This window comes from Oncorhynchus keta, chromosome 26, assembly GCF_023373465.1.
Source record: "Oncorhynchus keta strain PuntledgeMale-10-30-2019 chromosome 26, Oket_V2, whole genome shotgun sequence".
In the NCBI taxonomy this organism is placed as follows: Eukaryota; Metazoa; Chordata; class Actinopteri; order Salmoniformes; family Salmonidae; genus Oncorhynchus; species Oncorhynchus keta.
The window spans coordinates 42,318,014-42,330,113 of record NC_068446.1 but is presented as its reverse complement, the minus strand read 5'-3'; the positions used below and the strand labels follow the sequence as shown (position 1 = coordinate 42,330,113).

Sequence of the window (12,100 nt, the reverse complement as noted above, 5' to 3'; positions counted from 1 at the left end):
CTGTACCTTGTCAGCTCGGGGGTTTGAACTTGCAACCTTCCGGTTACTAGTCCAACACTCTAACCATTAGGTTACCCTGCCCGAAAACTGTTCATCTTGATAAACTCAGAACTCAAATAATTCGGTTAGAAACTACACGTAGATCTGCCCACAAGAGATTACCACCACCACCACCACCACCACCACAACAAATGGAGGTGCATTGTGTTTAACACAGCCACCACAAGATGGCAGTATTCCTTTACGTAAAACAGCCTACTGTAGCTCCCACTGAAGATATGTCTTGTTGACCTACATTAGATCTGAACATTGACACAGAAATAGAGGATATACATATTTATAAAGTCACCATTGAAGAGCTAGTCATTTATTTATTGACCCAAAAGGAGAGAGAGAGAGAGAGAGAGAGAGAGAGAGAGAGAGAGAGAGAGAGAGAGAGAGAGAGAGAGAGAGAATAGAGAGAGAGAGAGAGAGAGAGAGAGAGAGACAGAGAGAGAGAGACAGAGAGAGACATAGAGAGAGACAGAGAGAGAGAGAGGGAGACAGAGAGAGACAGAGAGAGACAGAGAGAGACAGAGAGAGAGAGACAGAGAGAGAGAGAGAGAGAGAGAGAGAGAGAGAGAGAGAGACAGAGAGAGAGAGAGAGACAGAGAGAGAGAGAGAGAGAGAGAGAGACAGAGAGAGAGAGAGAGAGAGACAGAGAGAGAGAGAGAGAGAGAGAGAGAGAGAGAGAGAGAGAGAGAGAGAGAGAGAGAGAGAGAGAGAGAGAGAGAGAGCCTGCTGTGAGGAGACCAGATAGTATTTCTGTCTGGGACTAGAGACAACAGTCCACTATCCAAACCACAGAGAGACAATGATTAAATCCAAGGGTTAATGTTGTAGCTTACAGACCTATTCACAAAGCGTCTCAGAGTAGGAGTGTGCACCGCCCTATGAAACTCCCAATCACAGCCGGTTGTGATACAGTCTGGATATCGTAGTTAATGTAATTAATATGATTATATGGACAAGGTGTACCTGATTCTCTGGTAGTTGACCAATCACAAAAATTCCAGTGAAATGGAATCAGAAATACAGTACCAGTCAAAAGTTTGGACACATCTACTCATTCCAGGGTTTTTCATTATTTTTTTTTTTTTTACAGTTTTCTACATTGTGGAATAATAGTGAAGACATCAAAACTATGAAATAAGACATATGGAATCATGTGCAAAGCTGTCATCAAGGCAAAGGGTGGCTACTTTGAAAAACATGAAATATATTTTTATTTGTTTAACACTTTTTTTGGTTACTATATGATTCCATATTGTGTTATTTCATAGTTTTGATGTGTTCACTATTGTTCTACAATGTAGAAAATAGATAAAAATGAGAAAAAAAATCAAATAAAACCTTGAATGAGTAGGTGTGACCAAACGTTTGACTGGTACTATATCTAGCCTCTCCATTGCGAGAGGTAAAACATACTTTATGGTCCAGCGTATAACCTATGATTGTCTGCCTCTGTGCCATTTGACGATGAGATAAGACCAATAACCTTGGCTTGCCGACAGACCGTAGCTTTCATTGTAGCCCAGAAGGAATATGATTGTGCTGTAAGAATCTTTGGTGTTTTCATCCTCTAAAACAGGAATCTTAGTCTGCCAGTGAAAATCTATTATAATTATCTTCTTTGTGTGTTTAGTGTTGAATGATGTAACAATGAAATGTAAGAATCTTTGGTGTTTTCATCCTCTAAAACAGGAATCTTAGTCTGCCAGTGAAAATCTATTATAATTATCTTCTTTGTGTGTTTAGTGTTGAATGATGTAACAATGAAATGTAAGAATCTTTGGTGTTTTCATCCTCTAAAACAGGAATCTTAGTCTGCCAGTGAAAATCTATTATAATTATCTTCTTTGTGTGTTTAGTGTTGAATGATGTAACAATGACATGGAAATGAAAGAATATGAGTTAGAGAGAAAAATAAAAAATATTGTTGTCCTTGTATGGTTTATAATGGACTCAATATAGAATCGTATGAAAATGGTCTTTGACATTCTGCTAAATTTCAGGAGATACTGTTACTTATAAGATTTTATGGGAGAATAATTTTGAATGTAAAAAAAACTGGTGTTTTATTACATTATGAAATAATGTTTTTTTTGGGGCATTTTATTAATATTAATTAACTTTCTCTAAGAAGGTCTCCGGGGTCATCTTTAATTTCAGTAAAACTGTATATAACAATGCCGGGATTTTAGGCTTCTACATTTTATATCATTATGAAACTATCATTATGAAACACAACAGTAAAATCTAAGAACAGCTGTTTTTCTTTTTTTACCTTACTCAGGACGTGAACTCCCATGATTTAGAATATATATACCTTTATCTCCTTGTGTCTGTATACAAACAAGGAGTTTCTCCCGTAGACATAAAATACACAACAGAATCTAGATATCTAGAATCTAAATTCATAGAATTTAGTCCATGAGAATGAATAGAATCTAGTTCATGAGAATGAATAGAATCTAGTCCATGAGAATGAATAGAATCGAGTCCATGAGAATGAATATAATCTAGTCCATGAGAATGAATAGAATCTAGTCCATGAAAATGAATAGAATCTAGTTCATGAAAATGAATATAATCTAGTCCATGAGAATGAATAGAATCTAGTTCATGACAATGAATAGAATCGAGTCCATGAGAATGAATATAATCTAGTCCATGAGAATGAATAGAATCTAGTTCATGACAATGAATAGAATCGAGTCCATGAGAATGAATATAATCTAGTCCATGAGAATGAATAGAATCTAGTCCATGAGAATGAATAGAATCTAGTTCATGAGAATGAATATAACCTAGTCCATGAGAATGAATAGAATCTAGTTCATGAGAATGAATAGAATCTAATTCATGAAAATGAATATAATCTAGTCCATGAGAATGAATAGAATATAGTCCATGAGAATGAATAGAATCTAGTCCATGAAAATTAATAGAATCTAGTTCATGAGAATGAATAGAATCTAGTCCATGAAAATTAATATAATCTAGTTCATGAGAATGAATATAATCTAGTCCATGAGAATGAATAGAATCTAGCTCATGACAATGAATAGAATCTAGTCCATGAGAATGAATAGAATCTAGTTCATGAGAATAGATTATATTACTGCTCTCTCTCCTCCCACTAGAGTCTCCACAGCAGGAGAGAAGTGTGTGTGTCAGCACCACCAGAAGTAGGTACCTCAGCCTTAGCCTAGCTGTAGCCCTAGCCAAGACAGTATTGATTGCATGGAAGTTTTTCTCATAGGCTCATAGCCAGCCTTTAATGCCTCTGTCAAACCTGGTTTACCCTGTCATCTGCCTGAGGAAACTCCAGCCTCTAATGTCTCTGTCAAACCTGGTTTACTCTGGGACCTGCTTGAGGAAACTCCAGCCTCTTAAATAGCAAGTAACTGTCTCAAAGCCATATAGGCTCTGGCCATCTATCTCAGTGCAACCTCTCACAACTATATCTCACAAGTCTTCTTACAAATGCGTTCCCCTCAGGTAATGGTGCCAGACAATAAGTCATGGATGGTGTGATGACAGAGGTGGACCCTAAGGGTTGATGATAATCTTATACCAAATGAAAATTGACATGATTTTGTATTGTTATTTTCAAAAGACTGGCCATTTATAGAGACAATCTAGCCTAAATTCAGAACCAGGTCAGCTGTGTCCGTGCAAAGGAGGTGGAGGGAAGGAACCAGTGCCATCACCGGACCGCCCCTCCGGTTCGTTACCATGACAACAGCCACGGATGGGGAGCATGCGGAGGGGACGGTACTCCGTACAGGTGTTGTTGTGGTTTCCGCATCGCTTTAGATATCGCTGCTGTGATGACTATAGTATACTGGGCATGGATGATAGCTGCGAGAACACCTACGCAATCCCACCATAGTTTCCCTATTCGGTAACCTTGCTTTTCGAAATACGGAATAGTATTTACGGGGTGTGGGGGAATAATAATCAACAACCAAACGGCACTATGGTGCATCACTCGGGCTCCATACAGTCCTTCAAGCAGCAGAAAGGTTAGTAGTTGCAGGTTCTGTTTGTTTAGTTTGGAATATGCGAGTCGTGTCATTGAAGTATTTAATGGTCGAAGTGAAGTTTTTGTACATTGTTTACGAGTTTTTGGAATTCAGTATTTTTTTTGAAACGACAAGCAGTCACGAGCGTGCGCCTTCATTGCCCGCGCGCTGTGGTAAAAGGGTCGCGTGGATGGGTGCCGCAGAGTTGACGGTTCTCTAAACATGCAAATATATGTTTCCATTCGTTGTCATTTGACCATTGTAATGCATTGACTTTTGATGAACAATATAATTTCTATCTATGTAGCATGATATTCATTAAAAATGTGCCTTTTTTTTATTCTGTTCGCGCCCATAAATCCGCTACATTTGATCGTTAGTTTCACTATTTTCATGGCCCATTATCATCGATCTGACTTTGGTTTCTATAGCCTACAGACACCTACATTTTACCAGCCTTATTGAAGTTATTTTTTTATTGGACAAAATGAGCCCCAAACTGTTAAAAATAAACACCTTCGGTGTTAATTATTTGATTTATATCACGATACAGTTATGGCAATGTAGGTTACATTTATTACATCCGCTTTGTGTTCGAAAATAATTTTTTGAGAATGGATCATTTCACATTCTGAACTAATTGCATCTCAAATATCTTTACTTTGAAAGTTAAAATGCAGAATTATAAACACATAGATACTGCATAACTTATTTGTTGTTAGGCTATACCTATATATATATATAGGTATATAAATGTATAAATATATACATTTCTCAGGAAAATGTGATTCAATTCAAGTAGCACTGAATTGCAGTTTTACAATTGGCACATAAACATCTTGCATCATCAAGAAAGAGGGATAGGCTATTTCCCATAAAGGTAAAGTGGGTTGTCTCTGTGTGTACATCCCAAATGGCACCCTATTCCCTATATAGTGCACTACTTTAGACCAGGGCCCTATGGCACCCTATTCCCTATATAGTGCACTACTTTAGACCAGGGCCCTATGGCACCCTATTCCCTATATATTGCACTACTTTAGACCTGGGCCCTATGGCACCCTATTCCCTATATAGTATGCACCTGAGCCTTGTGGGCTCCGGTCAAAATTAGTGCATTAAAAAGGAAATGGGGTTTCCATTTTGGATAAAGCCTGTGTATGATTTAAAAAAAATGCTGTGTGTGGAAATAGCAACAGCACCACTCAAGCTATTTTGCTCTGTGGTGAGTGAATTATTCAGGAGAGAGTATGAGAGGGGAGATGTCTGGTCGCATCCCCCATGGCGGCGCTGGTCAAAAGTAGTGCACTATATAGGGAATAGGGTGCCATAGGGCTCTGGTTTAAAGTAGTGCACTATATAGGGAATATGATTCCATTTTGGACGTAACCGAGGGAATCTCTGTCCTCCTCTAAATGTAATGGAAAACAATTTCCCATTGTAAAATAACTGTAATAAGAGAGGTAGTATTAGCCTCCAGCATTCCTCCAATGTATGCCTGTCAGTGTCCTATAGGCATTTAACATGTAACACATGACAATATTTTGACCATGATTGAAGACTGCCAAAATAGTCTGTCTGTCTTGATAGAGCTTGTGTTGTACCTCGCTACCCTAAAGTGGCAATCAGCAGTAGAAACGATAACAAAGAGGCCTTCCCCGTTCCTGTTTTGGGAAAAAGCTGAGGGATGAGGCTGGAGAAATACAACCACTCTCAAAATGCATAGACAGAGCTATGGATGCAACAACTGACCATCCATTATATCAACATTATAGTTTTAACCATACATACGGTTTGTCTACATTTTCTTTGTTTACAAACATTGGAGTAGAACCAGCTAAATATTTAGGGTTCTGATGGAGTATCGCCGTTGAACTAAGCTCATGAGGCATTTTACAAGTTATATTATTCAACAATCAATGAATGGGTACATATCATTAGTTTATAAGTCAAAAAATGGATGTCGCAACTGCTGGTTCCCCCTTTAATTTACATTTATTTCACCTTTATTTAACCAAGTAGACAAGTTGAGAACAAGTTCTCATTTACGACTGCGACCTGGCCAAGATAAAGCAAAGCAGTTCGACACATACAACAACACACAGTTACACATGGAGTAAAAACAAAGTAAAAAATACAGTAGGAAAATAAGTCTATATACGATGTGAGCAAATGAGGTGACATTCCAGTGTTTTAATTGCTACAGTGCCTTGCAAAAGTATTCGGCCCCCTTGAACTTTGCGACCTTCTGCCACATTTCAGGCTTCAAACATAAAGATATAAAACTGTATTTTTTTGTGAAGAATCAACAACAAGTGGGACACAATCATGAAGTGGAACGACATTTATTGGATATTACAAACTTTTTTAACAAATCAAAAACTGAAAAATTGGGCAGGCAAAATTATTCAGCCCCTTTACTTTCAGTGCAGCAAACTCTCTCCAGAAGTTCAGTGAGGATCTCGGAATGATCCAATGTTGACCTAAACGACTAATGATGATAAATACAATCCACCTGTGTGTAATCAAGTCTCTGTATAAATGCACCTGCACTGTGATAGTCTCAGAGGTCTGTTAAAAGCGCAGAGAGCATCATGAAGAACAAGGAACACACCAGGCAGGTCTGAGATACTGTTGTGAAGAAGTTTAAAGCCGGATTTGGATACAAAAAGATTTCCCAAGCTTTTAACATCCCAAGGAGCAATGTGCAAGCGATAATATTGAAATGGAAGGAGTATCAGACCACTGCAAATCTACCAAGACCTGGCCGTCCCTCTAAACTTTCAGCTCATACAAGGAGAAGACTGATCAGAGATGCAGCCAAGAGGCCCATGATCACTCTGGATGAACTGCAGAGATCTACAGCTGAGGTGGGAGACTCTGCCCATAGGACAACAATCAGTCATATATTGCACAAATCTGGCCTTAATGGAAGAGTGGCAAGAAGAAAGCCATTTCTTAAAGATATCCATAAAAAGTGTTGTTTAAAGTTTGCCACAAGCCACATGGGAGACACACCAAACATGTGGAAGAAGGTGCTCTGGTCAGATGAAACCAAAATTGAACTTTTTGGCAACAATGCAAAACGTTATGTTTGGCGTAAAAGCAACATAGCTCATCACCCTGAACACACCATCCCCACTGTCAAACATGGTGGTGGCAGCATCATGGTTTGGGCCTGCTTTTCTTCAGCAGGGACAGGGAAGATGGTTAAAATTGATGGGAAGATGGATGGAGCCAAATACAGGACCATTCTGGAAGAAAACCTGATGGAGTCTGCAAAAGACCTGAGACTGGGACGGAGATTTGTCTTCCAACAAGACAATGATCCAAAACATAAAGCAAAATCTACAATGGAATGGTTCAAAAATAAACATATCCAGGTGTTAGAATGGCCAAGTTAGAATGGCCAAACCTCACTGAGCTCAAGCTGTTTTGCAAGGAGGAATAGGAAAAAATGTCAGTCTCTCGATGTGCAAAACTGATAGAGACATACCCCAAGCGACTTACAGCTGTAATCGCAGCAAAAGGTGGCGCTACAAAGTATTAACTTAAGGGGGCCGAATAATTTTGCATGCCCAATTTTTCAGTTTTTGATTTGTTAAAAAAGTTTGAAATATCCAATAAATGTCGTTTCACTTCATGATTGTGTCCCACTTGTTGTTGATTCTTCACAAAAAAATACAGTTTTATATCTTTATGTTTGAAGCCTGAAATGTGGCAAAATGTCGCAAAGTTCAAGGGGGACGAATACTTTCGCAAGGCACTGTATATTGTATTTACTTCGTCACCGTGGCCTATTTATTGCCTTTACCTCCTTTATCTTAAGATGGATACACGAACTGTAAGTCGGTCTGGATAAGAGCATCTACTAAATGGATAATATTTAAGTCAGCTTGGACTCCAGGCTAGTTTTGTAGAAGGAAGAACGGTTCACACAGGGGGTCCTTCTGTGGCTCAGTTGGTAGAGCATGGCGCTTGTAACGCCAGGGTAGTGGGTTCGATTCCCGGGACCACCCATACGTAGAATGTATGCACACATGACTGTAAGTCGCTTTGGATAAAAGCGTCAGCTAAATGGCATATATTATATTATTATTATTGTTTCAGTAGTGTGAGGCATGACATCATAATGACCACAGGGAGACTTGTACTAGAGACAGAAGATAGGACATCATAATGACCACAGGGAGACTTGTACTAGAGACAGAAGATAGGACATCATAATGACCACAGGGAGACTTGTACTAGAGACAGAAGATAGGACATCATAATGACCACAGGGAGACTTGTACTAGAGACAGAAGAGGCCCAGAGGTGTAGCATATCCCACATAATCAGTTTCATTTCCAGTATAGTGCAATGTGTTCCTACATCCAGTCTTCTCTGGCAAAAGCTAGATTCGTCAACCCGTCTTGACTAGCCGATATTGTACAGCACGCCGGATCGCCTCATTCCGAAGTGAATTATCGGCAATATTTGGCGCATTTGTCACCGGCGGTGAGCGGGGGGAGGGGGGGGTTTAATGTGCATCCACAGGGATATTAATTGACTCATTTATCTGCCTCTTCCCTTCTAACCCGCCTCTCTGGTGATGTATCCCAAATGACACCCTATTTCCTGTGCGGGCCCTGGCCATAAGTAGTGCTCTATGTAGGGAATATGGTACCATAAAGATGCAGACAAGGGTTTATGGCCCATATTGATTGTGTAATGAATGTACAACTGACTCTAAAGAACATTAGCACAACTCTAATGATATCTGTTTAATTATTTAACATGTCGCTTCTGTTTTTGTCTGTATCTAAACTTATCAGAATTGTCTAATACATGGAGAGGGGGGTTAGAGCACGAGACAGAGAGAGAGAGAGACAGAGAGAGAGAGAGAGAGAGAGACAGAGAGAGAGAGAGAGAGAGAGAGAGACAGAGAGAGAGAGAGAGAGAGAGAGAGAGAGAGAGAGAGAGAGAGAGAGAGAGAGAGAGAGAGAGAGAGAGAGAGAGAGAGAGAGAGAGAGAGAGAGAGAGAGAGAGAGAGAGAGAGAGAGAGAGAGAGAGAGTGACAGAGAGAGTGACAGAGAGAGAGACAGAGAGAGAGACAGAGAGAGAGAGAGAGAGAGAGAGAGAGAGAGAGAGAGAGAGAGAGAGAGAGAGAGAGAGACAGAGAGAGAGACAGAGAGAGAGAGAGAGAGAGAGAGAGACAGAGAGAGAGAGACAGAGAGATAGGGACAGAGAGAGAGAGACAGAGACGGAGAGAGACAGACTGAGAGACACAGATAGAGACAGAGAGATACAGAGAGAGAGAGACAGAGACAGAAAGAGACAGACTGAGAAACACAGATAGAGACAGAGAGATACAGAGAGAGAGAGACAGACTGAGAAACACAGATAGAGACAGAGCGATACAGAGAGAGAGAGAGACGGAGGGAGACAGAATGAGAGGGAGAAAGACAGAGAGATGGAGAGAGACAGACTCAGAGAGAGAGAGAGAGTGAGAGAGAGAGAGACTGAGACGGAGAGAGAGACGGAGAGAGAGAGACAGAGACGGAGAGAGAGACTGAGAGACACAGATAGAGACAGAGAGATACAGAGAGAGAGAGACAGAGACGGAGAGAGACAGACTGAGAGACACAGATAGAGACAGAGACGGAGAGAGACAGACTGAGAGACACAGATAGAGACAGAGAGATACAGAGAGAGAGAGACAGAGACGGAGGGAGACAGAATGAGAGGGAGAAAGACAGAGAGATGGAGAGAGACAGAGAGAGACAGAGAGAGAGAGAGAGAGAGAGAGAGAGAGAGACCATATTAGAGAGACATATTTCCCTCAGATTACACAGATCCACAAAGAATTCGAAAACAAATCCAATTTAGAAAAACTCCCATATCTACTGGGTGAAATTCCACAGTGTGCCATCAAAGCAGCAAGATGTGTGACCTGTTGCCACGAGAAAAGGGCAACCAGTGAAGAACACACACCATTGTAAATACAACCCATATCTATGCTTATTTATTTTATCTTGTGTCCTTTAACATTTGTACATTGTTAAAACACTGTATATATATATATATATATATATATAATATGACATTTGTAATGTCTTTATTGTTGTGAAACTTCTGTATGTGTGATGTCTACTGTTCATTTTTATTGTTTATTTCACTTTATATATTATCTACCTCACTTGCTTTGGCAATGTTAACACATGTTTCCCATGCCAATAAAGCCCTTGAATTGAATTGAATTGACAGCAGAAGGAGATGGAAACACAGACAGGCAGACACACAGACAGACAAACAGCCAGTTGATGTTGAGACGTGTCTGTTACTTGAACTCTGAAGCATTTGTTTGGGCTGCAATTTGTGAAGTGCAGTTAACCCTAATGAACTCATCCTTTGCAGCAGAGGTAACTCTGGGTCTTCCTTTCCTGTGGCAGTTCTCTTGAAGAAATGGATTGACTGACCTTCATGTCTTAAAGTAATGATCGACTGTTGTTTGTCTTTGCTTATTTGAGCTGTTCTTGCCATAATATGGACTTGGTCTTTTACCAAATAGAGCTATCTTCTGTATACCACCCCTACCTTGTCACAACACAACTGATTGGCTCAAATGCATTAAGAAGGTAAGAAATGGCACACCTGTCAATTGAAATGCATTCCAGGTGATTACCTCATGAAGCTGGTTGAGAGAATGCCAAGTGTGTGCAAAGATGTCATCAAGGCAAAGGGTGGCTACTTTGAAGAATTTCAAATCTAAAATATATTTTGATTTGAATAACAGTTTTTTTGGTTACTACATGATTCCGTATGTGTTATTTCATCGTTTTGATGTTTTCACTATTATACTACACTGTAGAAAATAGTAAAAATTAAGAAAAACCCTTGAATGAGTAGGTGTGTCCAAACTTTTGACGGTTACTGTACATTGAACAAGAATGTGAAAGTGTTGGTGGCATGTTTCATGAGCTGAATCGTTGTAATGTACAGTATTACTGCTGCATCTTATAGCATTTCAATTGGTACTAGACACTGTACCAGTTCGATTGTAGCAAGATAATGTGACTGCATCAGTAGTATTCCTCTCGTTATAATCACATGACCACAGTATTTGAACATAATGTACATGTGTTATTTGTTTTGGCCTGAATACACAAATGCAGTGATAATATCTTACACTGTAATGGTACCAGGTACAGCATGTTCCTTTAGTAGTTGATAAAGAAGGGAATTGCCTGCACACGGTATAAAATGTACTTTATTGTCCATTTACATGCAAGTTCATTTTGTAAAGTCAGCATAGAAATATACAAAACAATAGACCATAATACATATATATGATTCACCCTGTTATGTTGTTATGCTGATTCCCAGTAGTCCTGTACCCTGTTATGTTGATTCCCAGTCATCCTGTATCCTGTTATGCTGATTCCCAGTAGTCCTGTATCCTGTTATGCTGATTCCCAGTAGTCCTGTATCCTGTTATGCTGATTCCCAGTAGTCCTGTACCCTGTTATGTTGATTCCCAGTAGTCCTGTACCCTGTTATGTTGATTTCCAGTAGTCATGTACCCTGTTATGCTGATTCCCAGTAGTCCTGTACCCTGTTATGCTGATTCCCAGTAGTCCTGTACCCTGTTATGCTGATTCCCAGTAGTCATGTACCCTGTTATGTTGATTCCCAGTAGTCATGTACCCTGTTATGCTGATTCCCAGTAGTCCTGTACCCTGTTATGCTGATTCCCAGTAGTCCTGTACCCTGTTATGCTGATTCCCAGTAGTCCTGTATCCTGTTATGCTGATTCCCAGTAGTCCTGTACCCTGTTATGCTGATTCCCAGTAGTCCTGTACCCTGTTATGTTGATTCCCAGTAGTCCTGTACCCTGTTATGTTGATTCCCAGTAGTCCTGTACCCTGTTATGTTGATTCCCAGTAGTCCTGTACCCTGTTATGCTGATTCCCAGTAGTCCTGTATCCTGTTATGTAGTTATGCTGATTCCCAGTAGTCCTGTACCCTGTTATGCTGATTCCCAGTAG

At 39.9% G+C, this 12,100-nt stretch overlaps 1 protein-coding gene across 1 annotated transcript in view; it reads left to right on the top strand.

Moving 5' to 3' along the window:
* Positions 1-3,806: 3,806 nt before the first annotated feature.
* The window catches only part of ano3 (anoctamin 3), a 141,455-nt gene continuing 133,161 nt past the window's right edge, over positions 3,807-12,100 (top strand). The window contains 1 exon segment of the mRNA XM_052480936.1: positions 3,807-4,070. Coding sequence (XP_052336896.1) covers positions 4,025-4,070 — 46 coding nt within the window. The 5' untranslated portion in view covers positions 3,807-4,024.